Source organism: Microcebus murinus, chromosome 17 (assembly GCF_040939455.1).
Source record: "Microcebus murinus isolate Inina chromosome 17, M.murinus_Inina_mat1.0, whole genome shotgun sequence".
Classification (NCBI taxonomy): domain Eukaryota; kingdom Metazoa; phylum Chordata; class Mammalia; order Primates; family Cheirogaleidae; genus Microcebus; species Microcebus murinus.
Window position 1 is genome coordinate 16556674 of NC_134120.1, and position 26417 is coordinate 16583090.

Here is a 26417-nt window from a genome sequence, read left to right on the forward strand (position 1 = left end):
TTGCTAAGTCATGGCTGCGGTTCCTGCCTCGGCCAGGTTGGCAGGAGCGCCCAGGGCATCCGTCCAGCGCCGCCGGGAATCTGGCAGTGCGGCTCGCACGCGCGGCGGCGGCGGTGGCAGGGAGGAGGAGGTCCAAGCGCGGCGCGCGGGCCATTCCCACGTGGGGCGGCCCAGAGCGGGGCGGGCTCTCCGCGAGGGGCGTGTCCCCTCCTGGCCCCGCCCCGAGCCCGGCCCCGCCCGGCAGCAGCGAATGAGTGGGCGCGACATCGGGCGGCGGGGACGCGGCGGGGAGCGCTCCTGCTCGGCGTGTGCTGCGCGGAACCCGGAGCGCGCCGCCGCGTGAGGAGCCCGGGACTCGGGCCGCGGCTGCCTCGGGAATGCTTTCGGTCGGCGCCAACATGGCTGCGGCCCTGCGCGCCGCGGCCGCCCGGCCCCGGGATCGGCGTAAGTGGGGCTGTCGCGGCCGCCGCCGGGGTCCCTGCGACGGCGGGGCGTCCGGGCCAGGGGGATTCCGGCAGCTGCGGCGGGCTGCGCGGGAGCCCCGGGCAGAGGCGCGGGTGGCATCGCGGAGAGGACCGGGACGGGCCCTCCTCTGGGAGGGGCGAGCGGAGCACCCAGGGCACTGACCGGGAGGCCGCCCGGAGTCCCGGAGGCGCGGGTTCGAGTCCCGTAGGTCAGCCGTGTGGCGACGACGAGCAGTGGCTGAATTTCTCAGAGGCTCGGTTGTAATGACAAGATTGTGGGGATGACGGGAGGGAAGGTATGTTAAGGGCCTGCCACAGAGAGTACGGTAAGGAAGGCATCGTCATCATCACCTCCCTGCCTGCTGCCGGAAGCCCAGGGCATCACTCTCTCTTCCCTGGCAGCAGGACCCACCTGGGCTAGTGATTTCCAGAGATACCTGGAAAACAAATGAGGCCCATTAACAACCTCACACATTTCTGATGCAAACCAGAAATATAGGTTGTGTCCGTAGCATGAGCTGATGGGACTCCGGGTCAGACACACCTGGCCGGGACGGCATTTCCAACTGTGACACCTTGTGCGAGGCACCCAGCCTCGCTTGGGGTTTGTTAAATGTGAAAGGAAAAAAGTAATGCCTCACAGGCTTGCCATAGAGATCAGTAGGATGCAGGTGAAGCCGTTCGCACGGGCAGTAGGTACATAGAGATCCTCAAAATGTTTACAGTGATGAATGTAAAAGCCACAAATAAGGTGTTTATTTACTGCATTTGAACAGTGACTGGACACAGGCTTGATTGATTTTTCTAAGAAGTTCCCTAAGTCAACAGTCTGGTACCTACTTGGAGTGGAATCCGCTGTGAACCTCAGTATCTCATTGCAGGTGCCTTTGTCAGGAAAATGACAAGGACCCAGTGTACAATGAGGACAGTGGGGGTGAAATGCAGTATCTTTTAAGAAGCAGCAGCAGTGCCAGGATTGAGGCCGAAAGAAGTATTAAATCAATCTTTTCTTTCACCGACTTTCCTGTCGCAAATAAAGTCTGACAAGCTCAAGATTTGAGGTCACGGGACAATATGTGAAACTTAAATTATTTGTGGTCTAGGTTATAAGTGGAAGGATTCAGAAACCATGGCAGAAGTAGATTTGAAGTCAATTTGTGTTACAGACTTTTTCGATTTTAAGGTGTAGTTAGCAATATATACTTAAATCATTTTGGTTAATAGGAAAGGATCAATATTATTTGGGTTGGAAAAAATTAAGTAGTATTTCTGAAAATGATCTCTGAAAGTAAAAGTAGGAGAGCGAAGTTTTATACTCTGTGTGTTTAGCATATTACAAAATTAATAAGAAGCTTCTTGGAGTGGGCCATATACTATTTATCTATATGAATTATTGTTTTTCTTTGTGCCTTTTTTCCAAAATTTTTTACACTGAGTATATATATCTTTTGTAATTAGAAAAAAATTTCTAGGATAAGAAAAAAGAGTTTTCGTCTTTAAATAAAAGACATGAGAATATTTTGGCTCTTCACCAGAAAATAACAATTCTTTGTTGAAGCAACCCCTCTCATTTTTTTTAATGGTCATAATATAGAACCTTATTTCTATTGTTAATTTTTAAAATGGTACATGTTTTTGTAAGTACTTTTGAAATAATTCTCATCTCCAATGTGATAGAAAAAGGCTCTATTATATATTTAAGTACTTGTGAACCTTCTACCTTCCTCTGCCCCACCCCCAAACATCCAAAATATTAAAATAATTTGGTTTTGAAGAACAAGTTGATACTCACGAACTTAAGGAATAATTATACTTTTAAATGGTCACCTGTTGGGTTTGTCCAGCATATATGAAGTCATTTTTTTTTTTTTGAGACGGGGTCTTGCTATGTTGCCCAGGCTGATCTCGAATTCCTGAGCTCAAATGACCTTCCTACCTCAGCTTCATGAGTAGCTGGGACTATGTGTGTTCACCACTGCAGGAATTATGAAGTTTTGTTTTCTTACATCATCTTTTCCTTTTCTGTCTATTCCTCAGTTTGATAGCTTTTATTATTTGTAGGCTGTCTAAAGGTAGACCAGTTGTCCACGTAAGGAGGGGTGCAGAATTACCTGGTTTTAGTTCATAAGTGGTCAAGTCTTTACTATTGAATATTCTTAACCTCTTTGCTTAACCGCATACAGTGTGTACTGTACTTGGGGCTGGACATAATTTTCCCCTCTAATCTTCACAACAGCCTTGCAAGGTTAGCCTTATCACTGTTTTACAGATGAGAAAAGTGAGACTCACGGTGGCTCAGTGAGTTGCCCAAGCACAGCCAGACTGCTTGTTGATCCTCTGTGGGATTTCTGCTCAGATCTCTCTGGCTCCAAAACACACACATTCTACACTACACAGTGCTGCCTGGGCCATCAGATTCTCTTCAGCTTTTTCAGGAGTCTTAGTTGGTCCTTTGAATGATTACTTTAAACTCTTTTAGCCTAGACATACCCTAATCATCTGGTAGGAGACACTCTTCATTTCCATAGAACCGTTAGATCATTAGAGGAGAGGAGTATTTTAGAAAAGTCTTTGAGGGGTGGTTGTATTATTTCTAAGTCCTGAGTGGAAGGGTTCCCTTATTAGTAGCATCATCCTCCTCTCTGAGAATTTGCTCAACCACGGAGAAGAGAATTTTGTAAGTCGAGGGCATGGCAATAGTTATGGAGGTCGAAAAGCTATTGGTCCCCAAATTGTACTAAGAAATCATGATTTACTAGTTTGAGAATCTAGTCTTTCCCCCGTTTCTTCCTCCCTGCTTTTTTTTTGATCTGAAAGAGGAAATGTTATTTTATTACAGGTTGAGTATCCCTTATCCATAATGCTTGGGACCAGAATTGTTTTGGAGTTCAGACTTTTGGAATATCCTTACATGTTGAACATTTCAAATCCAAAAATCTAAAATCTGAAATGTGCCAATGAGCATTTCCTTTGAGTGTCATGTCAGTGCTCAAAAAGTTTCAGGTTTTGGAGCATTTCAGATTTTGGATTTGGGATGCTCACCCTGTACCAGCAGTCCAGTTATGGAATGCCAGAGTTTTATTCTCATACCCCATAAAATCTGATACAATCTCATTCATGTAAGGAATTGAGGACATTGCAGCATGATTAAGAATCTGATTAAATTTCATCATGTGGCTCAGAATTAAACTTATCTAAAATAAGGAGAAGTGAGTTGGTTTGAGACTTCACTTGAGTGGAATTGAACTTCTTTATGTCAATCTTTGCACTTCCGCTTTGAGTTGGTAAAGATTATTCAGCATAAGCTCACATAATTGGCTCTGTTGGGAATGTGCATAATCTATATAGTTGGAAATCTAAGTGCCCCAAAGATATCATTCTGTTATATTTTATAGACATCCTAGGTGATAAAAAAAATCAGAGCAGGTATAGTCCTTATCCTCTAGAAACTTAAAATTGGAACTAATGCTAACACTAATCTTATGGCAGACAACGTAGAGTGTTTCACTTCTCTGGTTTAATCCTTATAAGTATCCCAATAGCAAGGCATCATCATTTTACAGCTAGAAAAACTAAGGCTCAGAAAGATTATAATCTAGCCCCAGGTCACGTTACTAACGGCAGAACTGGATTCAGAGTCAGATCTGCTTGTCCTACAGCCTGAATTCTTCCCTAGGACACATTTGCCTTGGGAGGAGGGTAGGAGACTGATTTCAAGCTGGTTTCCAATCTGCTGATTCAAGAATGGGGAAGGAGGTCATGTGTACAGCATGGGGCACGATAATAACCACATTGTCATCTTCAGTATGCACTGTATGGCTTTAGTTTCATTTCACAGGATGTTTAAGGACCAATACTCTTCATATGACAACTGAGTATGGCACAGGGACTCCTCAATTCAAGTGGCTTCTCCAGGCCCATTACTAACTCTTACGGGGCCCAGGACAAGAGTATACATGGAGGCATATATATCATATGTGGGCTAGCAAGCTAATGGACTGTGAAATATGTTCCATCCTCCTACATTGACAAATAGACCTTCATAATGACTTGGAAGGATGAGCTTTCAAACTTTCTAGAGCTCCTGTAGAAATGTACAGGGGACAGTTACCTCTGGCCCAGTGGCTTTCCTGCTTTCCTTCCCACCACTGCTCTTTCTTGCCTTGTGAGGAGTCTTGCGCCCGCACACGTGGACGCTCCAGTCTTCCCGTCTTGGCTTTCATTCTCGCTCCTGCCCTGAATGACTCGGTCACTGTTCAGGTCAAGAACTGGTCACACCGATGGTGTAATCTGCCCTCAGGAGGATGAATCTAGGAAAGAGGCCTGTACAGACCCTGGAAGTGGGCGTGGGACTTTGGGGACTGGGGGTTCTGGGGTCGTGGGAGCCTGGTCTGGCCCGTGGGGCATGGATACTGGGAGAGGCACGTCTCCTTGGCTGTGTAGACTGCACCCCGTGTGGGGTGGGGTGCAGTGGGAGGAGGGCCAGAACAGGCCTGGAAAGCAGATATCCCCCCCTTGTCAACATCCAGAGGCGACACTGGGGTTCTCGTTGTAGATAGAAATGAGATGTGCAATGGGTTGAAAACTGGCCCGATTTCCACTCCCTAAGTCGGTGGCTCTTCACCTTTTCTGCGGGCCCTCCCCTTTCAGGTGAGCAGCATGCTCCTGTCAGTAACATCATGACGTGCAGTGCTTCTCAGGAGGGATCAGAGCAAAATCTGCAGCCATGGCAGGGAGAGGAGGTGTGTGTCGCTTCTAAGAAGCCTCCCTGCAGCCCTCATAAGCCATCCTAGGGGGCGAGCCCCCAGCCCCTCCCCTTGGAGAGGCCGGAAGTGCCTTTACCTGCCTGCAGAGAAATGCTAGGAAAATCGTCTCTGCTGTCGCATCTCTTTAAACTTTAAAGCCAGGAATTATGCTCTGAGGACCTCTTCAAAAGAAATTACTTTCCAGCTAGATTTCATGTTAACTCTTTTCATTTTGTCACAGTGGTGTACGGCCTCGTGGGGGCCTGCCAGCCGTGGAGGTGCAGGTCGGGTGCAGCAGCCGCCACCGCCGCTGCAGGAGCAGCCCAGCATGCCAAGAGCGCACAACCTCAAGTTCAACCGGAGAAGAGGTATGAGCCTACTGTCAGGTACAAATAAGGATTTCTCTTTATTGATGCAAACACCAGTAAATACAAGCTGCCTAGGAGGAAAAGCGCTGGGAAAACCCAGTATGTATGAGTAGTATGTTATTTTCTTGGTTTCCTTTCAGTAGCTGTTAACCCACAGAGTTTATACCTCTCCCCACCTCTGCAACAGGGCTTTTGTTAGAGGACACATAGTTGAGTACAAACAGTCTGCAAATCATGTGAGAGTTTGGTTCTGGAATATGTCACATAACACAAATTATATATATGCTGCAAATGTATTTATGACCCTAACATAATTATGCCTGTGAAATCTATGTTCTGTACAGAATAAAGAATAATCCAGCTAGAATTTCTATAGGAAACTCTACCATTGTTTTTCATCTATTAACATAGTGAACATAATTATAGATGACATAATATGATTTATAGTTTTTATTAAAGAGATCAAGTACACGTTTCCTGCCTGACCTCTTCCGTTTGCTGGCGGCGGGCAGCAGGCATGACGTTGTTGCTGTGCCCGCTTCAGTAGCAGAAGCCACGGCTGTCCCCCAGTCTTCCTCTGCGCAGAGGCCACAGAAGGCTGTGTATGGGGAAGTTATTTAGATGGGTGTGTACATGCTTTAACATGAGGCAGAGTGAAGGGAAGAAAGTGACCTGTTTCACTCCTGACCTTTCTGTTAGACCAGGCATTTCTCTGTGAAAGTTATATAACTAGGAAAATAAAACATTCTTATTTTGTGTTTGTTATTTTTCATTGTGTGATCGTGGGTACATCGATTGAGTGCTAAGTAAAGTGCAGTTTGTCAGGCATAGAGCATTAGGGGTGGGGCCCTACAGCATAACAAACACAAAATAACAAACACAAAATAAGAATGTTTTATTTTCCTAGTTATATAACTTTCACAGAGAAATGCCTGGTCTAACAGAAAGGTCAGGAGTGAAACAGGTCACTTTCTTCCCTTCACTCTGCCTGGCAGCGTGCCAAGCAGGGTGCCATTACTCCTTGCCCCCACCAGCCCCTCTCCCCACTTCAGCCACTGGGATAAGTATTTGGTATAAATTGATGGGACTAATTCAGCGTAGACCCTGGAAGGAAAATTATTTCACTACTATATTATCCTAGTGGCAAAAGTCAATAAAATAAATAGCCTTAATATTATTAAAATTAAATAAAAATCTTTTAAAAACCCATATTCTATAAAGTAACTTTATGTCATATTTATAGAAAAGAAATGGGTTCATTTTAGAAAATACAGATGGGGCAAAAAAGATTGAAAAAAAAACACTGATAATCTTACCACTCAATATTTTGTCTCTATATCTATTAATATTCATTCAGGGCCAGGCGCGGTGGCTCACACTTGTAATCCTAGCACTCTGGGAGGCCAAGGTGGGCAGATAGCTCAAGGTCAGGAGTTCGAAACCAGCCTGAGTAAGAGCGAGACCCCGTCTCTACTAAAAATAGAAAGAAATTAATTGGCCAGCTAAAAGTATATGTGGAAAAAATTAGCTGGTCATGGTGTCACATGCCTGTAGTCCCAGCTACTTGGGAGGCTGAGGTAGGAGTATCCCTTGAGCCCAGGAGTTTGAGGTTGCTGTGAGCTAGGCTGGCGCCACGGCACTCAGTATATATATTTAGCAAAATGTGACAATGCTATACGTAGAAAGTATTTTTATAACTTCCTCTTTTTATTTACTGTGTTGTCATATAAATATTGTTTTACTTTATTTTCAGTAGCTTAAGAGCAATTTATTTATCCTGTCCCACCTTTTGGGGCATGTAGGTAGTTTCTAGTTTCTCCACATTAGAAATGGTAAAGCAATGAGTGTCTGTGGATCATTCTGATGCCAGACATCATGAAGGCATTGTGCTGCTTAATGCTTAACACGGACTAGACTGGACTACTAGCCTAGACTCTATACTAGATTAGAGGTTGATAGACTTGTTCTGCAAAGGGTCAGGTAGCCAGTTTTTCAGGCTTTGTAGGCCAAATCATCTGTTTTGTGGCTGTTCAATCCTGCTGTTGTAATATGAAAGCAGCCATACATAATATGTGGAGCTGTGCTCCAATAAAACTTTATTTATAAAAACAGGCAGTGTGTGTGTTTGTTTGTGCATTCAAATTTGGTACATGGGCTGTAGTTTGCCCAAGTCTGTTCTAGAGGCAGTGTAGGTGCACAGGCCAATTAGGTTTCATGAAGAGCTGGAATTTTGCTACTTTTTCTTGATGCTGACCATATATGGTAGAATAGAATTATTGTTCCTTTATTAATTAATGAGCTTAAGTTTCCTGTTATGTACATTTAGTTTAAAGGAAAACCCTTGTGTTTTGAGAGTCATAGAATTTGAAAATGGTGAAACATCAAAACCTTTTCAAGTGAGAAGTTTTAAATGTGTTTTGCTATGTACACTTTTATGTTCAAACAAAGAGAATGTGACCATTTAGACCCTGGTCTCAGGTGTGCTCTGTCTGGAGGGGAGAAGAGATGGAGACCCTTGACTAAAGCTTGCACTTCACATTCTGGAATAGAGGGGTGTCGGGCCAGGGCTTACTAATGCGCTATTTGTCATGCACAACACAGTTTGAATTAAGTGCATGTGTTTTTAGGCATTTTCAAATCGTGTGCATCTCTTTCATGTATAAGATCAACATGGGTTTGTAGGACCGTGAGCATGGCAGAGTAACGTCCCCTTTCAAGCCACTCTTGTTCTGAGCTCAGGTGTTATAGATGAAAAGCAGTTCTAAATCCCGTTTGCACGTTGATACCCTCTGTGGCTTAGGTAAGTCTTTTAGCCTGGGGTTTTTAAACCAGTAATCTGTTAACTGGCAGCAATCCATGGGAAAATGCACTTAATTTATTGTGGGTCACAGATTTTGAGGCTAAAAGACAGGATCCCAGGAGAAGACTGGTGGTCTAAGTAGAAAGATTAAGGAAATATTACAGTTTCACAAAATAACGCATCTGGAATTTTCAGATATCAAGGAAAGAAAACTCAACACCACTGTTAATGTAGCGATTGGGACTTTTGAGTGGAAAAGTTATATACCAACGGCATCTTTAGTGTAGTCCCTTGGTTTAGTGAAAAGGGGTTTAAACTCTTCCTGTAAGATAGTGGTTCTTAGTAGGGTGTAGGGAACATTTTTGACTCCCAGGACAAATCTGGCAATGTCTGGAGACATTTCTGGTTGTCACAACTGGGGTGGGATATATGCTATTGTCATCTAGTAGGTAGAGGCTGGGTGTGCTGTTAAACATCCCACATTGCACAGGACAATCCTCTATAACAAAAGATTGTCCAGCTCTGGGTGTCAGTAGTGCAGAGGCTCAAAAACCCTTGTTAGAGACAATGATGTGAAAAGTGATCTTTATAGTGAGGTCTCAATTAGAAAATCCCTGACCTCATCATTATAATGTAACATTTCCCCTTTCCCAGGAATTGGTTCTTATTCTGAAAATTTAGGCTGAAAGTTCAGATTTTTACCTCATTCTTCATCTACACTGGTTGATCAAGAAAACTGTTTCCACCAGTATAAATTTAACACACTCCGTTGCCTTACATTACTGCCAAACTTTAACAGCTGCTTAAAAATTGCCATTAAGATGTCATCATAACATCATTAGTTTTAGAGCACATTAAGAACAGTCTTTCAAATGAAAGCTGTCTCAGCAGGGTTGGTTTAGTCACTGTGGTAGTCAGAGGTAGTCTGATGTGGGAGATTTAGGAAGTAGACCCCTCACCATTTACAATAATGGCGTTTTAGATAAACTTGGCTAGTTATTTCTAGTTATGGCTAGTTATTCTCAGCTGCTTTATCCAGAGGAAATGGAGGGTATAGTCTCACAATGGAATATTATTCAGCCACAAAAAGGAAACACTGATTCTTGCTGTGACATGATTGAACCCTGAACGTTTTGTGCTGAGTGAAAGAAACCAGACACATTTGTGCAATTCCATTGCTACGAAATGTCCTGAATAGGGAAAATCCATAGATCCTGAAAGTAGTCTGGTGGTTGCTATGGGTGTGGAGAGAAAGAGTGGGGAGTGGCTTTAATGGATACAGATATTCTTTGTCAGGTGATGAAAATGTCATAGAATTAGATAGTTGTGATGGTTTCAAAACCTTCTGAATATATTAAAAACCACTGAGTTCAGTTTAAAATGGTGAATTGTATGTTATGTGAATTATATCTCAATTTTTAAAAATGCAAAAAAAAAAAAAAGAATGTAAGAAACACTCCTTGTCCTTTAGTTTTTCCATGGCTGCCATCATGTGGCTACTTGTTCATGGGGGCCCACAGTCCTCTGGGTCTGCACAGCCCAGCTCAGACTCTGAGTCTCTCGTCATGGTCTTCTGGTGGCTCCCAGAGGCACTTGGTTCTGCTCTGGGGTCACCTTGCCTGCTGGTGGGGTTTATGAGTGAGAACTCCTGGCCTGGCTCGCTTTGGACTGTGTAAGCTGCAGAGATTGATCTGGGTTTTAGAAGTTTATATTTTTGCATAGTACTTTTGTTTTTTAATTTCTTAGAAACTGCTTACTTAAAACTTTCGTTATGTAGTTTTGCTTTGTTTTTGCTCCTTCAAAGCTTGATTCTGTAGCTGGGACTAATTTGAATGTTAGCCCCATTTCTTGCAGGAATTACCTAAGCAGTGGATTTACATAAAGGACAGAGAGGTGAGTGTGAAGTGAGAGATGTAGTTTATCATCACAGGAGACTTGGAAGGAGTAAAGGCAAGTATTGGAGAAGAAAGCAGAGTAGCCAGGCAATGCTCTAAGTCAGTAACCATTTAATTTAATAATTGTCTAAGGAGAAGAGAGCAGATTGTCCAGATGCCAGAGCGCGAGAGATGGACTGATACTATGCTTCGAATATTTAAAATAATAGGGGAACCCCTGTCTGTGTATAATAGAACTTACCATGTGCCAGAACATGCCGAGTCACTGAGTATGTTACCCATTGAATTCTCCATTTGCGAGTATTTGGCTGAGGATTTTTGTATCTCTGTTCATAAGGGATATTGGTCTATAGGTTTCTTTTTTTGTTGTGTCCTTTCCTGCTTTGGTATCAGGGTGTTACTGGCTTCATAGAATGAGTAGAGAGGATTCACTCCTTCTTGGTGTTATGGATTAGTTTCTGTGGGATAGCAACCAGTTCTTTGTAGATCTGGTGGAATTCACCTGTGAATCCATCTGGTCTGGGGCTTTTCTTTGTTGGGGGATTTTTTATTGCTGTTTCCATCTCACCACTCATTATTGGTCTGTTCAGGGTTTCTATTTCTTCCTGATGCAGGCTTGGGAGGATGTGTGTTTCCTCTAGGTGTTCTAGTTTGTTTGCACAGAAGTCTTGGTAGTAATCACGGATGATTTTTGTATTTCTGTAGTATCAGTTGTAATGTCTCCTTTTTCATTTCTGATTGAGGTTATTTGAATCCTTCTATTTCTGGTTAAACCGGTTAGTGGCCTATTGATTTTATCTTTTCGAAGAACCAATTTCTTGTTTCACTGATCTTTTGTATTGTTTTTTGTTTGTTTGTTTCCATTTCATTTAGTTCTGCTCTAAGCTTTGTTATTTCTTTTCTTCTGCTGCCCATTGAATTCTCAAAACAGCTTTTTGAGGTGGGTGGTGGATTCTGTTTTCCAGATGAGGAAACCTGAAGTTTGGAGGGGTTAGGCAACCTGTGCATTCACATGTACGGGTCCTTCAGCCTCAGTACAAGTTTAGATTTCTGCGTTGACTCTCAGTAGTTAAATAATCGGATCTTCATTCTGGCTGACACTTTAATAGGGAAACATTTCAAGCCGAGTGAACAATGTCATGGATGGAGCCGAGAGATGAAGGTCAGAGTCTGAGCTGGGACTGTGGAGGCCTCATGTATTCTCAGATAGGTAGCTAAGTGACGGCAGCAAAAGGAGGTGTAGGTTTTTACCTTGGCATCAGGCAGATTAGATGGGAGTTTGCTAGCTGAGCCAAGATTCTGCCCTAGAGGATAATACAAAGTGTGACAAATCAACTGTTTTTATTTTATGTAGGAAGCCAAAAACAGGAATACTAATGCTAAACATGGGAGGCCCTGAAACCCTTGGAGAAGTTCACGACTTTCTTCTGAGGCTCTTCTTGGACCGAGACCTCATGACGCTTCCTATTCAAAAGTAAGATACATATAATCCATATAAACACCTGTACTCTTTTATAATGTATGTAAAACATTTTGCCTTGCACATATCTCTTAACTCTCTAGTTCCAAAAAAAAATAAGCAGTGTTAATGCATACTTGGTAATGGTCAGGGCAGCAGCATTACCGGTAGTTCCTGCTGGGTATCAGAAGGATATGATCTTGGAAGAATTGCACGGGAGAGAGAAAGCAAGTTAAGTGAGGATTCTCCTTGAGCCTTTTCCTCCCAAGAGCCCTGGAAATTGCAGTTGTCTTGACATAACCGAAGCACCTTTAAAGATTTTTAAAAATGTATTTGTGCTTTGCACTTAACATTTGATTAACATGCAGGGAAGTGATGCTTATTATTCATTCATACTATGAATGTGGATGGTTGCTGCTCTCCTCCTCTTCTTGTCATCCTTTTCTCCCTTGTCCTCTCCTTTTTCTTTCAAAATAGGTATTTGTAATGAAAACTTAATATATGCATGTGATAAAAATGCAAATAGCGTAAAAGTATTTAAAGTAAAAAGCAAGTGTCCCTTTCACCGTGAACTCTATCCTCCTAGTCACCCACCCAGAGGTAAGCACTGTTACATCCAGAAGTAGTCCCTGTGTGTCCAACCGTGTATAAACACACACAACACACACGCACACACACACATACACACATATTCCCTCCCCACTTTGGTACAAAAATGCAGACGTGTTTATGCACATTGTTTAGCACTTTGCTTTTTTTTTTTTTTTTTTGAGGGAAAAAAATATTGTATCTTGTTTCCTAACATCATATAGATCTGGCTCATTTTTTTCATGACTGTTTAGAATTGCATTGTATAGCTGTGCCTTAATTTATTTAACCTGTGCTTCACTGATGAGCAATTAGGTTGTTTACAGTGTTTCAATGAACATTCTTGTGCATATGTCTTTGCTCACATATGCAAGTACATCTATAGGATTAACATACATTTTTTTTAAATTAAGAGGAATGTATGCTTCCTATGTCTGACATCCTAGTTCTCGTTAGGTGCAAGATCAAAATGTCGTAAGATAGTAGCTAGCACAAATCCAGGGTTCTCTGCATGGGGAGTCCCGAATCTTCAGGGTGTGCTGCTGGAACAACCCGTGGAGCAGAGGTGGCTATTCCTCAGAGAGTGTCTAGCTCTAGCTCTTTCGTCTACACCAAGACAGCTGGTTGTCGTCAGTGACCTCCAGCTTCTAATTTTAAAGGCTCTATTTTATTAGTCTTTTCTTCAAATTTTGCTGATCTTTTTTTTTATTGAGTAGAAAATGTTTCTTAGCTTGCTAAGGTGGGATGAAATCCACTTACCTGTATGTTAAATAATTTAGTAAGCTGGCACCATTCATCGCAAAACGCCGAGCCCCCAAAATTCAAGAGCAGTACCGTAGGATTGGAGGCGGATCCCCCATCAAGATGTGGACTTCCAAGCAGGGGGAAGGCATGGTGAAGCTGCTGGATGAGTTATCCCCTGCCACAGGTATGGTGTTTCTTCGTTAACATACCACTAGGTGTGTTCTTTCAAAGTAGTCATGAAATTCACAACAGTATTGGATGCCAGATGCTTTCTTGTACCAGCAACTCTCGATTTGCGGAGATTTCTACATAATACATGATCACTTTGTTCAGCTCTTGAGGCATTATCCTTTGATTGTGTAGCCTTTTCCATTACTTGTTTTTTTTTTTTTTACTTGAAAACAAATTTCAGTAGATCCGAAGGGTATGGTGGTTTTTGTTACATAGATGCATTGTGTTATGGTGAAGTCTAGGTTTTTAGTGTACCCATCGCCTGAATAGTGTCCATCGTACCTAATAGGTGATTTTTCATCCTTCATCCACCCCCCACACTTCCCCTCTCCCGAGTCTCCAATGTCTTTTATACCCATTACTTCTTATGTTACAAATGAAACAGCTACGAATTTGGAGCATTAGTTTCAAAAGGAAGTTCAAGATGTTTGTTAAATGGAGCTAGGTTATAAGACACAAGCGACATACCATAAATAAAAGATGTATATGTCATTGTGCTGGAAAGAAATCTTTGGGAAATGGATTGAGGCTGTTACTATTGCCTTTTCTTTCTGACCGGATAGCTAATGAGATCAGCATTTAGAACAGAATTAGCTAGTTATCACTGAAGCCACAAGACACTAAGCAACTTTCAGCAATTGCTTTCAGCTCTTGGCAACACCACCATCATAAGGTCCTGAAGTGCTGCGTTAGATATGGCACTAAAAAGAGGGTTGTACCCATCTGGTAATTGCCCTCTGAAAACCTCTAGTAGAATAATAATATGCAGAATGAAGCCCTAAATGCACGAATGAGCTACCAGCGCCATATTGAACACATCCAAGATACAATTGATTACAGGACACACTATTGTTTTTGTAATACTGAATACTAAATGCTAGACTGCCCTGTCACACCTGCTTGCTAGAGAACAAATGCTCTAGGCATTACCAGTTTATTGTGGCTTAGCATGAATCAGAGTTGGAATTGCTGTGCTGTCGTCAGTGGAAAGAGAAGGCAGAGAGGTGCCCTCTTTATTTTCCTGTTTATGTGTTACTATAGTGCCCATCATTATAAAGAGCCCTAGGGAGCCAGGTGTGGTGGCGCATGCCTGTAGTCCCAGCTACTCCAGAGGCTGAGGTGGGAGGATTGCTTGAGCCTAGGCGTTTGAGGGTACAATGCACTATGATTGTGCTTGTGAATAAACAGCTACTGTACTCCAGCCAGGGCAACACAGCAAGACTCTGTTTCTAAAATAAAAAAAGAGCCTTAGTAGAGTTGTCAGACTTGAAAAAGAAATAGATCCAGAAGATTATGCTCTCCATCTCCTCCCATCTCAATGGTGAGACTTTTGGGTTATTCAGACCAGCCGTGGCCTTAGCCTCCCAGTTTGGCTTGGAAAGAGTCCATGGAATAATCTGGGTTTTATACAATGTCCTACTTACTATCAAATGTCTTATCATTTTAATATGTGGCCATTTAGTGCAAAGAGAGGAAGTTACAAGCAGGTACCTTCTAGGAGTAATTATTCTCTGCTTTGGTAGGGACCAAAGAATAATAATATTCACTCTGTATTTACATAGTCAAAATTATTATGAAAGTGATTTTTTAAAAAAAATTCAGTGCTTAAGCATTTTATCCTATAGAGACTTATTTTTAACAATCCATTATTCTTTATTATAACTTTGGGGATAAGTTTCATGTGTCCACAGAGCACGGATCAGCTCAGTGGCTTGCCTGTCCAGTCACTAAATCGTCCCTAATGCAGCAGGAAATGGTCTTTCCTCCTTTGCTCGTTCCGCTCACTTGCTTGCTTACTTGCTTACTAGCTCTTTCATCCCTTAATTCCCGCGTCCATCCATTCTTTATCCATCTGCCAGATGTCTGTAAGCTCTGAGCGCCAGTCAGGGAGAGTAGTGAGCGAGCCATGCCATTACCTTCCTGGAACTATGTTTCCTGGCACTTTTCACTGAGGCAGGCAGTCACTGCTCTTTGGGGCTACTTTTGGCTTCCCTGGATCTTGGAAGCTTGTCTGGGATCTCCGTCCTGGGAGGGCATTGGTATTGAGGCCCCTTTGTCATATCACCATCTCTGTGGCCCACACTTGGGACCCTCTGAGGCAGACAGGGTGCATTTTGGCTTTCTCCTGGCTGGTAGATGACCACTTAATCATTTCAGCAGACCTGCTTTTGGGGTATAGTAGTGGCATTGAATAAGGCCCAAGAGATCACTCATTCATTCATTCATTCAGCAGCCCATTGAATACCTGGCACTGTTTGGTGCTGCTGTTCAAAGTTGAAAACGAAAAAACAAACAAACAAAAAAAACAAAGTTGAAAACCATGGTTTCCACTTACAAGAAGCTTCTAGGGTAGTGGGACCTTAATACTTCAGGCCAGTCTGCTCAAGAGGCAGAAAGAGAATCTTTTGGAAACTTACTGGAGAGATGGTGTCCTAAGGGTTTTATGAAGGCTTGTGAGCATGCAGTGTGAATGTGGGATACGGGAAATAGTCTCAAGGCTTGGAAACTTAGTGGGGGAATTTTGCATTGAGGACCAAGAAGACCACCAAGTGTGGCTCTGTGCCTCTCTCAGGGGCCCCCACATTGCCCAGAAAGACGCTCCTTGTCCTGCTGCTCACAATTCCTGTGTGGGCATAAAGCCAGCTGCTGAAGACCAGGTCCCTCTCTGGGTGGGGCCAGCACAGTCACTTCCCTCCTCCCCTCACCCCTTCATGTTGCTCTGTTTTCTTTGTTTCTCTCTCACCATCTGTCTCTCATTCTTCCTCCCTTCTGATCCTTTCTTTCTTATATAGTTATAAAGTTTACTTTTGAACTACTTCTATTTGTTTATTTCTAATTAAGAAAAATTCTCTTTAGGTGAGAAAATGTGGTGATTGCAAACAGATAAAAATGTTGCATGCTGTCATTTTTAAAGGGATATAGTTGTTGTTTGGTGGCTAGTGTAGAAGTTTTGAGACTTGCACCGGCTTTGCGTGGAATTGACCAATTACCTAAGGCAGTGAGTTGTACTGGGGATCTGGCTTGGAAATGGTTTCATACAGTTGCACCAACATTGCAGAAATGTAGGGAGTAGAGCAGGAAATAGGTGAGAAGTATAATCATCTGATGAAAAGTCTAAATCTAAAATTGTCATTACAGTTTAATTATTTAGATAGTGGCTGCTTGGATTGAAGCTGTAAGTAATGGCTACTCATGAAACAATTCAGTTCTTTACAGGATGCAGCGTGGGGAGCAGCAGGGGGTCTTGTTCACAGGGTGCTGCCTTCTCCAGCAGTTCACTTACCTCACTGAGCCTCATCTCAAAAGTGGGATGATAATAGAACCAACTCTTAGGATTCCTGTGAAAATTAAATACCCTCTGCAGGTATCCAGGCTAGGTCAGTGAGTCGTGTATTTTGGGCTCCCTCTGGCCAGATGTGCCCACCAGATGTGGTGCTGGTTGACATCAGAGAGGCTTCTTCCCCTCCCTGCATCCTGCTAGGGACAGCTAGCTACAGTGTGGAACCCACCCCGACGGGAGCACTGTTTGCTGGTTCCTCGGGATAGGCACAGTCAGAGCACATTGCCACTTTTTCTAGAATTTGTATTTAGAAAGCATTTAGAAAATATTATCTGTTCTTTCCAGAGGATTTTACTCTCTCTCACTTTAAAATGTGGTCCCCCGCCCTGCCTTTATCTGTAAGGGCAGCCTCTCACCACTGTTTGAGGAACTCCCAGGCCCCTGGCGTTAGATTGCAACCTTCAGATACTGGTCAGGTGAAAAGAAAATGTGAGAAGCTGGCTCATCTGCAGCACTGGGAGGTCTTCCTATGGCAGTGTGATAATCGTATTGTTTCAAAGTAGATTAGAAAGCAATTTCCACTGGCTTGCTAAACCTCAACTCAGATCACCATGAGTTGCTTAAGTGGGCTTGACGGTGTTGTGACAGGTGGTAGTTTTAGCAGGAAGCACATAATCTTTGAAGGATCAGTCATTTGGAGTTTGCTCATAGGGTCATGTTCTCTGCTGTGTTTTAACTGTTCCTCACCACCATTATGCAAGATGGCATAACATCGGTGGCCTGGAAGGAATGGTGAGCTGAAAACGATTCTGCGTATACCCCTTCCTTCCCCTTTTTGCAGTTCTCACCAGAAAACACTGAATCACCCTTTCCGTACACATATGTGCTTCTCTCGCCTAACAACAGCCTGCTTCTGGCTGTGGCAATGTGTCCCGTTATCTCAGAGCTCCCTGGGTCAAGTTATGAGGAGTGTCATCATGTGTATGTCCTTGTATGTGTGAGATCAAATCCTGTCTTTCCCTTCACTGTATGTTTTTTTTTTTTTTTTTGAGGCAGAGTCTTGCTTTGTTACCCAGGCTAGAGTGAGTGCCGTGGCGTCAGCCTAGCTCACAGCAACCTCAATCTCCTGGGCTCAAGCAATCCTCCTGCCTCAGCCTCCCAAGTAGCTGGAACTACAGGCACAAGCCACCATGCCCGGCTAATTTTTTCTATATATATTAGTTGGCCAATTAATTTCTTTCTATTTATAGTAGAGACGGGGTCTTGCTCTTGCTCAGGCTGGTTTTGAACTCCTGACCTTGAGCAATCCACCCGCCTCGGCCTCCCAGAGTGCTAGGATTACAGGCGTGAGCCACCGCACCCGGCCTTTCCCTTCACTGTAACCTACATGTTTCTAGTGACAGTTTTGTGTCCATGTTTTAGTTGTAGCCCTTGCTAACGCTCTGGACAGTAACGTCATCTTGGTTTTCTTGATGTAGTGTATTCTCCGTATCATCCCTGAGTATGAGTTACGCGTCATTCTATGAAAAGGCAAGGAAATGAGACTGAGTAACTTTAGGAAACTTTCAGTTTCATGATTCTATAAAGGCCTAAGAAATTGTGTGATATGGATACTTTTGAAATATAGAAAAGAAAGATGCAAGAAGATGAAAGAGAAGATATTAATAGAGGAGGGATTTGGTGAAGTGACAGGAAGGGGCACAAAGATATGCAGCAGACGTGGGCCATTTAGGTGCAAAGAACAATTAATTAGTTAATTAATTAGACATGGTCTTGCTCTGTCTCCCAGGCTAGAGTGCAGTGGTGCGTTTATAGCTCACTGCAGCCTTGAACTCCTGGGCTCAAAAGATCCTCTCGCCTCAGCCTCCCGAGTAGCTGGGACTACAGGCATGCACTGCCACGCTCGGCTAATTTTTAAATTTCTTGTAGAGATGGGCTTCTCACTATGTTGTTCAGGCTGATCTCAAACTCTTGGCTCAAGTGTTCCTCCTGCCTTGGCCTCCCAAAGTGCTAGAATTACAGGTGTGTGCCACTGCACCTGGCCAAGAACAATTACTTTCAATCCCACTTGGTGCCTCCAATTTAAGTATTGTTACATATGTATATAAAATGAGGAAAATCATTTTTTAATCATTTGTAATTATTGAACTTTTATCATGTATCCAGAGCTCTTGCATTTGTTTATATAAACTAGTGGCCTGAAGGCTAAGGGGACGGGGTGACAGGACAGGCTGGAGGTGAGGAGCTTTGGGGTGGGGAACCCAAGGTCTAATTCCAGCTTGACCACCTGCTAGGTGTGACTTTGGGCAGGTCAGTCAACCTTTAGAGTCTCTGTTTTCTTATCTGAAAAAGGGTTTAAATGAGAGAGAAAAAAATGCCAGGTGTCTACCGTGGTGTCCAGTATGCAAGAGGAGTTTATACTTCAGTAATAAGTGTTAATTTTCCCCTCCTTTCTCTGGAGTCTCGCCTATCCCAACCAAGAGCAGAGAATTAGGAACAAAAGCTCAAGTTTTAAAAACCACCATGCTAAGTAAAGGTGTGTAGGTGAGCTGTTGATCCCAGAAAATTGTGACTAAAAGTGCATGTACCAGCTGGCGAGTAGATAAGATCCAAGGAATATTCTCCACTTGCTTACATTATCTGCACCATGGGAAATTAGGGTAACTGTTTCTCTTCTGGGCATGGCATTGTGTTTGGTGACTCCGAGGAATCTATATAAAGATTAATACTTTTTCTCCTTCCCACGTATGCTTCCTAATAGCCCCTCACAAATACTATATTGGATTTCGGTACGTCCATCCGTTAACAGAAGAAGCAATTGAGGAGATGGAGAGAGACGGCCTAGAAAGGGCCATCGCGTTCACGCAGTACCCGCAGTACAGCTGCTCTACCACAGGTAAGGGCGTCTCTTTGACAGCAGGAAGGAAGGCATGGCCCAGGCACAAATAACCAGGGAGTCTGAATGCCAAAGAAAAGGGTGAGCTATTTGTGATTTGAATGGCAAATGTTTCCTTAAAGCACCTTTGAACACGAGAGTTCAGGTCAGTCCACTTGAAATCTCATGGTTCATCTGTCCCTTGAGTTATTGGCCATCCGGCTGGGAAGTACAAATTGGTAGGTGGAAGGCGGTGGCTGCAAGCATTCAGTGCTTTAATGCCATTGTATAATGGATCAGTAATGAACCTTAAGCCACTCTCTAGGTTTGTATAATAACCCTTTTTATAGCTACCCTGATTTTCTTATTAATGGAGCAAAGGCGATAGCTGTTTCCATTTGGAAAGCAGAGGTGCCCATATTACATGGGAAATGCTGATGTATTGTTTGTTGCACTTCAGTGATGGTTTGGTTGCTGGTAAAACTGAAGCCCGGTTTGGGGTTCCCTTTGCGAACTCCTCTCAGTGTTCTTGATTTTGGAAAGTGTTTGTGCTTGTTGTTTCCTAAATATTTAACTGGAGCTGGAGATGATCTGTGTTTGGCAGCCTCTGTATCATTCATTGTAGGCAAAACTTCTACTGTCACCCACACACGCATTTGTTCGCATTCTATTCCAAGGATTGAGGTCAGCACATTTTTACTCCCAAATTGCTTTTGGATTTGAATGCATATTATTTCTATAACTATATGGAGAAAGAAGCTCATTTTGTGCCTTAAATATTTGTTCAGAGCACCTGTTAAAATGCCTGAGTTCTCAGACACTCAAGAGTTCGAATTGTCATTTCTTTGGGAAATGTACGACTACAACTTCAAAATATCTGGTAATATATTATGGAGAATGAGTCAGATCTTGTGAATTTTTAAGCTATGTTTTTGCCTTGCTTTAAAAAATATACCCAAACATGTAAATAAAAATTAGATAAGTTAAGATTATTGTTTATATGAGACAGGATTGATTAACTATGGGTTTCATTTCACAGTTGGCTCTATCAGTGTGTTCAAAACTTCAATGCATGCTCAGTTTTTTTCTAGTGTATCTCATATAGAAGGATAGGTACATCTTTACTCCCAAGCTGTGAAAGGCTTTGGGAAGCATGTTAATTCTTTGTGGCCATTAGAGCATCGTTTATCTGTCATGTGTTTTAGACATGTATTTTTGTGGCAGAGCTGGTGTATTCTATTAATATTATAAGCAAATTTCTCAGTTATATTTTCCCCTTCTTAGTGATTTCTGGTAGTTTATCAAATATTTCCAAGTGATACAAAAGAGCTATTATAGCTTCCAGAAACCCTTTTGCAAATCTGAAAATGGTATCCACCTGTGAAATGCAGTTACAGTGGGAATATGGTGGTGACTACTTTGTGACTTCTGGAGAGGTGTTTTTGAACGTTGAATGGAGTCAGTTTGGATTCTTCTGGTTCACTGTATTCTACTTACCAAAATTTAAACTTTTTTTTGAACGTTGACTCTTAGCCTACGAGTACATTTGATTTCAAGTATGGCTCTGTCTTGACTAATGTGTTAAATTGGAAACCTAGTTCTTACAGTTAGAGAGCCCCATGGATTGGCGGTGGGAAGCAAGGAGATGTTTTAGGCCTTGCCCTATGTTAAGATTGAAGAAGGGGCCCATGTTAGAATTGGTTTCACAGCATTAAGATTTGACCTCACTGCCAGCTCCCCTAGGCCAGGAAAAAGTTGTATTTCGTTGGCACCATCTCCCTTCCTTGAGGTTTTGAATTTTCATGATTTCCATTGCTCACTTAGAAATGCAAGTTTTGTTAGATTACCTGTTAGGATTTGGTGTCCACTTAACTTATTCTAGGGATGAAGAATGCTCATAGAAACCTCAGTAAGCTGCTCTCCTTAGCACAAAACCATTCAAAAGGATGGTTATAAAGCTTTTATTGTAACATGGAAAATATTTATCTCATAGCATTAGGTAAAAATGCTCAAAATACTCAGGAGGCATAATTACATACATAAAAATTACAACTTTGTAAAACAAAAAACAGCTCTAAAGAAAAATAGCTGAGAAGAACCATGCTAGAATAAAACAATGACTATATTAGCATGCTGGGATAATGGTCGATTTCTTTTTTCCTTTCTTCCCTCATCCCCTATATTTTCTGCAATGAAGTTGATCATATTCATACTGCTTATTCATACTGCATATTCATACTGCTTATTATTCATAAATCCACAGCTATCCTGTTTGTTTCAGAAATGGCCTCAATAATCTTGAAAGTCCATTGAAATTGATTACTTTTTATGATCTTTATCTGCAGGGTTGTTAAATCTATGTGCGTTTTAGAGTATTGAAATAATTGTAATTAGCCCGATTCAGTTTAGAAGCAGTTACTTGCTTTGAACTTATAATTACTGCTTTTACTAGTCTGTTTTTTAGTTTCACTGTAATTGAAATGCATCTACTAAGTGGCCCCTGTATATTTCAGGCAGCAGCTTAAATGCCATTTACAGATACTACAATGAAGTGGGACGGAAGCCCACAATGAAGTGGAGTACCATTGATAGGTGGCCCACACATCGCCTCCTCATCCAGGTAAGCCAGCGACTGCCAGCATCTGGGGCAAGTCAGGTTCTTGTCCCTGCTGCGTTTCTGGGTGTCTTTCTGAGCCTTGCCATTCTCCTGCTTAAATTATGTGCTGGGGATTAAACAAAAAGTATTAGATTCTTGATTTATTATGAAAAGAGAAAATGAATGTAAAGATGCTAAAGTAGTTAGACTCTTTTCTGTCTTCAGGTTAATGCTGTTAGTCCCAGACCATAACAAAATGGTATTTTCAGCTGTGTGTTTCTCAGTGACCAGGAGAACATTAAAGATTGTGTGCAGTGTTCTAGCTAATGTAGTTTGAATGCCTGACCAGCAAAGCAAATCCTCTATTTTCTTTTTTTTTTTTTTTTTTTTTTTGAGACAGAGTCTCACTTTGTTGTCCAGGCTAGAGTGAGTGCCGTGGTGTCAGCCTAGCTCACAGCAACCTCAAACTCCTGGGCTCCAGTGATCCTTCTGCCTCAGCCTCCCGAGTAGCTGGGACTACAGGCATGCGCCACCATGCCCGGCTAATTTTTTATATATATCAGTTGGCCAATTAATTTCTTTCTATTTATAGTAGAGACGGGGTCTCGCTCTTGCTCAGGCTGGTTTTGAACTCCTGACCTTGAGCAATCCGCCCGCCTCGGCCTCCCAAGAGCTAGGATTACAGGCGTGAGCCACAGCGCCCGGCCAAATCCTCTATTTTCTAAATCCTTTAAAATCTCAAAAGATTAAAAAATTTTAAAGGTAATATATATACATGTTCTGAGACATGAAAATAAGTTTAACATTTCAGTAGAGAAAGTTTCATGTATTAAAGAAATTTCAACTTTATTCTATACAATTTCATATTTATAATATTTATATTAATAGATGCTTGAATTTAGGAGAATCAGCTAAAACTACAGTTCTAAAGCCAGTAACTTTGAATTGGTGTTATTGTATTCTTTTCTGTCAAATATGAAAAGGCAACTGGTAAAATATTGCCCTAAATCATGCAAATGTTTTTTTTTTCTGCTAGTAGAAGTTTCTGCTTTTGAGTTATTTAAGGTAGAAGAAATATTAAGTGATTTAAATTTCATCCAGTTTATTTTTCATCCCTTGAACTTTCTCTGACTTCTGGCAAAATACCCTTAAAAACGTCTTAAAAAGCTTGGTGTCATTTAAAATATGTAGCCACTAGATGGTGCTAGACATCATTAAAATGAGGCAGCTCTTCCCAGAGCAGACTGTTTTCCTTAGGCATATGAAGGGTTAACACTTGGGTTGAAAATCTTGTTTTAAGTAAAAAGTGAAAAGAAGGAGTCTACCCTTAGGGATGGGTGTGGCTGTGGTCCTTCGTTTGCTGTGCTGCCGGGCCCAGCCAGTACTGCCTGAAGCACCCGTGTCCCCTGACTGTTTTGCTCCTGGAGGCCTGTGATTGGAAAGGCGGGGTGTTTCAGGTCAGCTCTGACATGTGGTAGCAGGGAACGCAGGGATCTGCACAGCATCTGCCTGCCCTGATCGAGTGAGTAATTAGATTTGCATTAAAATTCAGCCCTTTGAAAAGGGGGGAAGCAGAAAGATGGAAAGGTCTCTTAACTGAGGAAGTCTCTGTTCATAAAATGAAAGGGAATTTTAGAGGCATTTATCTGCCCTCCTAGATGGTGTGATTGAAGGCTCTGAGAGCCCCGTGCCTCTTTCATTCTGCAGAGGAGTTGTGCATAGCAAATACCACAGATGGCTTTTGGGTGATTTAAGGAGCACTTCTGCTTGCCCAGGGCCCCTTCAGTTTTAAAGATGGCTTAGAGACTGCTGCAAGCCATATCAAATTATGTTCTTACTTGCAGTTTTGCAAGCTGAGAAAAGGAAAAACTCTAAACTCTAGATAAGATACGCAATTTTTGGAAACCAGAAAACAAAACTAAAACCCTAAACTAAACTAAAACTTAAAATGTAGTTAAAAACTAAGTCCACGATTCTATTTGTTATAGGTAGTAATTACTCCAAATAGTCATTTTAGGACTGTCTTTCTAATATTGCTATTTAGTGATTAGACTAAATTTATGTTCTAAGCTTCTGTTTAGACTTTGCGGTGGGCCTCCTTACCTAGACTGCTGTCCAAAAATAATCCTTTGTGAATAGCTTAGTTTCCAAACACTACAAAGATCAGAAAATATTGTTTTTGTTTGTATCTAATTCTATCACATTTACTCTATAGGTAAATTATAAATTCTGAAAAGGGAATCCAACTCTAGGTACCATTTTGTACCTTAGGACATTTGTTTACCAAATTTTGAGGGTTCTGGAAAGATTAGTAATATCTCAATATTTATTAGTGAACAGTTTGCTCATCCTATAATATCAACTGACCACTGGTATATCAAAATACCAATAGTGTAGATGTATGTGGTTCTGATAAATTGTCCTTTATAATTTTTTCAAACCTCTTTATTTGGAAATAATTTCAAACACGTGGAAAAATTACAAGATTAAGGATGGTATAAGGAACTCTTTATCTGTTCTTATATTCATGTATTATTAACATCTATCTCAGTTGTGTTATTTACATACTCTGTGTGCGTCTGTATATAAATGATTTTTTTTCCTGAACCATTTGAGAATAAGTTCTGTACATATCATCACTCTCTACATCTAAATACTTGAGTGTACGTTTCCTAAGATCGGGAATATTCTCTTACATAACCGCAATACAACATCCAACTTCAGTTAATTTAACATTGATACTTGCTTTTATCTAATTTATATTCAAATTCCAATTTTGTCAGTTGACCCATTAATGTCCTTCGTAGCATTTTTTATAAATTAAAAGATAGAAAATGATTAAAGTGTAAGATGAAAGAAAGCCCCTTCAGATCTGGTATTTCAGCACCTTTCGAGGTGAATCAGAAGGTGCCGACTAGACGAAGGGCGTTCACTGGTCTGGTGGACAGAGGTTTGGTGGAGGAGGCGGGCGCACTCCAGCCCAGTTCCACAGATGTGACCGAATGGACCCCACGTCCGCACATCTTTTCGCCCTCTGTGCATTTCGTGGGGGTTGTACGACCTGTCATGCGTTGTGAAGGGTGTTACTAAGATCGACACGGTGAGGATACCGGGCTCGGAAGAAAATGTTGCAAAGACAGAAGAGTATTTGCTTATCTCTCCCCTGTTTCTGACTAATGTATTTTCGCGTGACATGCCTGAATGCCAAACGAAGGGAGATTTAGAAAGACCCTGTAAGCTGTTTTCCTGCTAACGGAGCAAATGAGAGGTCTTAAAACAACTTCTTCCCATCTGTGTTTCCTTTCCATCTGGAAGTGTGCCCTGCGCTTCCCGAGGGGAAGCAGACCTGCAGCATTCATTTGCAGGGAGCCATTAGCGGGCTTTAGATGTTTCCCATCAAATTCCCTAGGCCCCTGAATCCGTTATGATCCATTTTGATGATGAACCAAAGCAAAGAGACTGTACTGTTTGCAATTTTTTTTTTTTTTTTAAAAAGGGAGTTCTGATTTTAGAGGGTTGTTCTGGGATTTGGGATATAGCTCTCTCTCATTTTTAAAATATTTTCTTTTCCTTCCATTTCTTTCTTCCCACTTCCTCCTTACCCTCCTTTCTTGGTATTTGCACAGTGCTTTGCAGACCACATTCTAAAAGAACTGGACCATTTTCCACTTGAGAAGAGAAGCGAGGTGGTCATCTTGTTTTCCGCTCACTCACTGCCAATGTCTGTAAGTAAGAACATTTTGTTGAATGACTTAGTGGTAGGAGATTGTGTTGTCTTGTTTTCTAAATGTGTAAAATGGATCCAGCTTCCGTTATGTCCTCAGCCCACTGCAGGATTGAATTCTGAAACCCCACTTGGGACTAACTTATCTAGACTCACTTCTTGAAACTTCGTAACAAATTATAATACTGTAAATAGATCTTTTCTTAGTATTGTAAATAAATCTTTTATTCTTTAAAATGATAACTTGAGTATATAATCATTTATAGAATTTCTAATAGGTGGGAGAGTTAAGAGAAGACCCGATTGAAGGAGCTCAACCTGATGATGTTTCAGTGTGTTGAACTGTAGGGTCTCCATCCAGACTAAGTACTCTTAGTCTCATTATTTTGCCCTCAAGACTTGATAGGTGCTGTTTGAATTCTAGGAAGCAAAGTTTTCAATTTGCTAAGACAAGGGACCCCATTTTGGCAAGTGAGTGTAGGGTGTATCGAGTTGCAATCTGGTTGCTCCATAGTTAGTCATATTATACTAGGTTGTTCATTACAATACTGCAATCTGTGCCACAGCTGTTGCATTTTTGGAAACAAGAACGATTGAGCTAGTGTGCTGTGTGATATATAGAAGTGCTTGGAATAAGTAACCAATTTC

At 41.9% G+C, this 26417-nt stretch overlaps 1 protein-coding gene across 1 annotated transcript in view; it reads left to right on the forward strand.

The window, feature by feature from the left end:
- Nucleotides 1–238: 238 nt before the first annotated feature.
- FECH (ferrochelatase) overlaps nucleotides 239–26417 on the forward strand; it is a 33282-nt gene continuing 7103 nt past the window's right edge. Inside the window, exons 1-7 of the mRNA XM_012745471.2 lie at nucleotides 239–444; nucleotides 5451–5577; nucleotides 11627–11746; nucleotides 13099–13247; nucleotides 19336–19470; nucleotides 21963–22069; nucleotides 25672–25770. Coding sequence (XP_012600925.2) covers nucleotides 378–444; nucleotides 5451–5577; nucleotides 11627–11746; nucleotides 13099–13247; nucleotides 19336–19470; nucleotides 21963–22069; nucleotides 25672–25770 — 804 coding nt within the window. The 5' untranslated portion in view covers nucleotides 239–377. The remainder of the gene's footprint in view (nucleotides 445–5450; nucleotides 5578–11626; nucleotides 11747–13098; nucleotides 13248–19335; nucleotides 19471–21962; nucleotides 22070–25671; nucleotides 25771–26417) is intronic.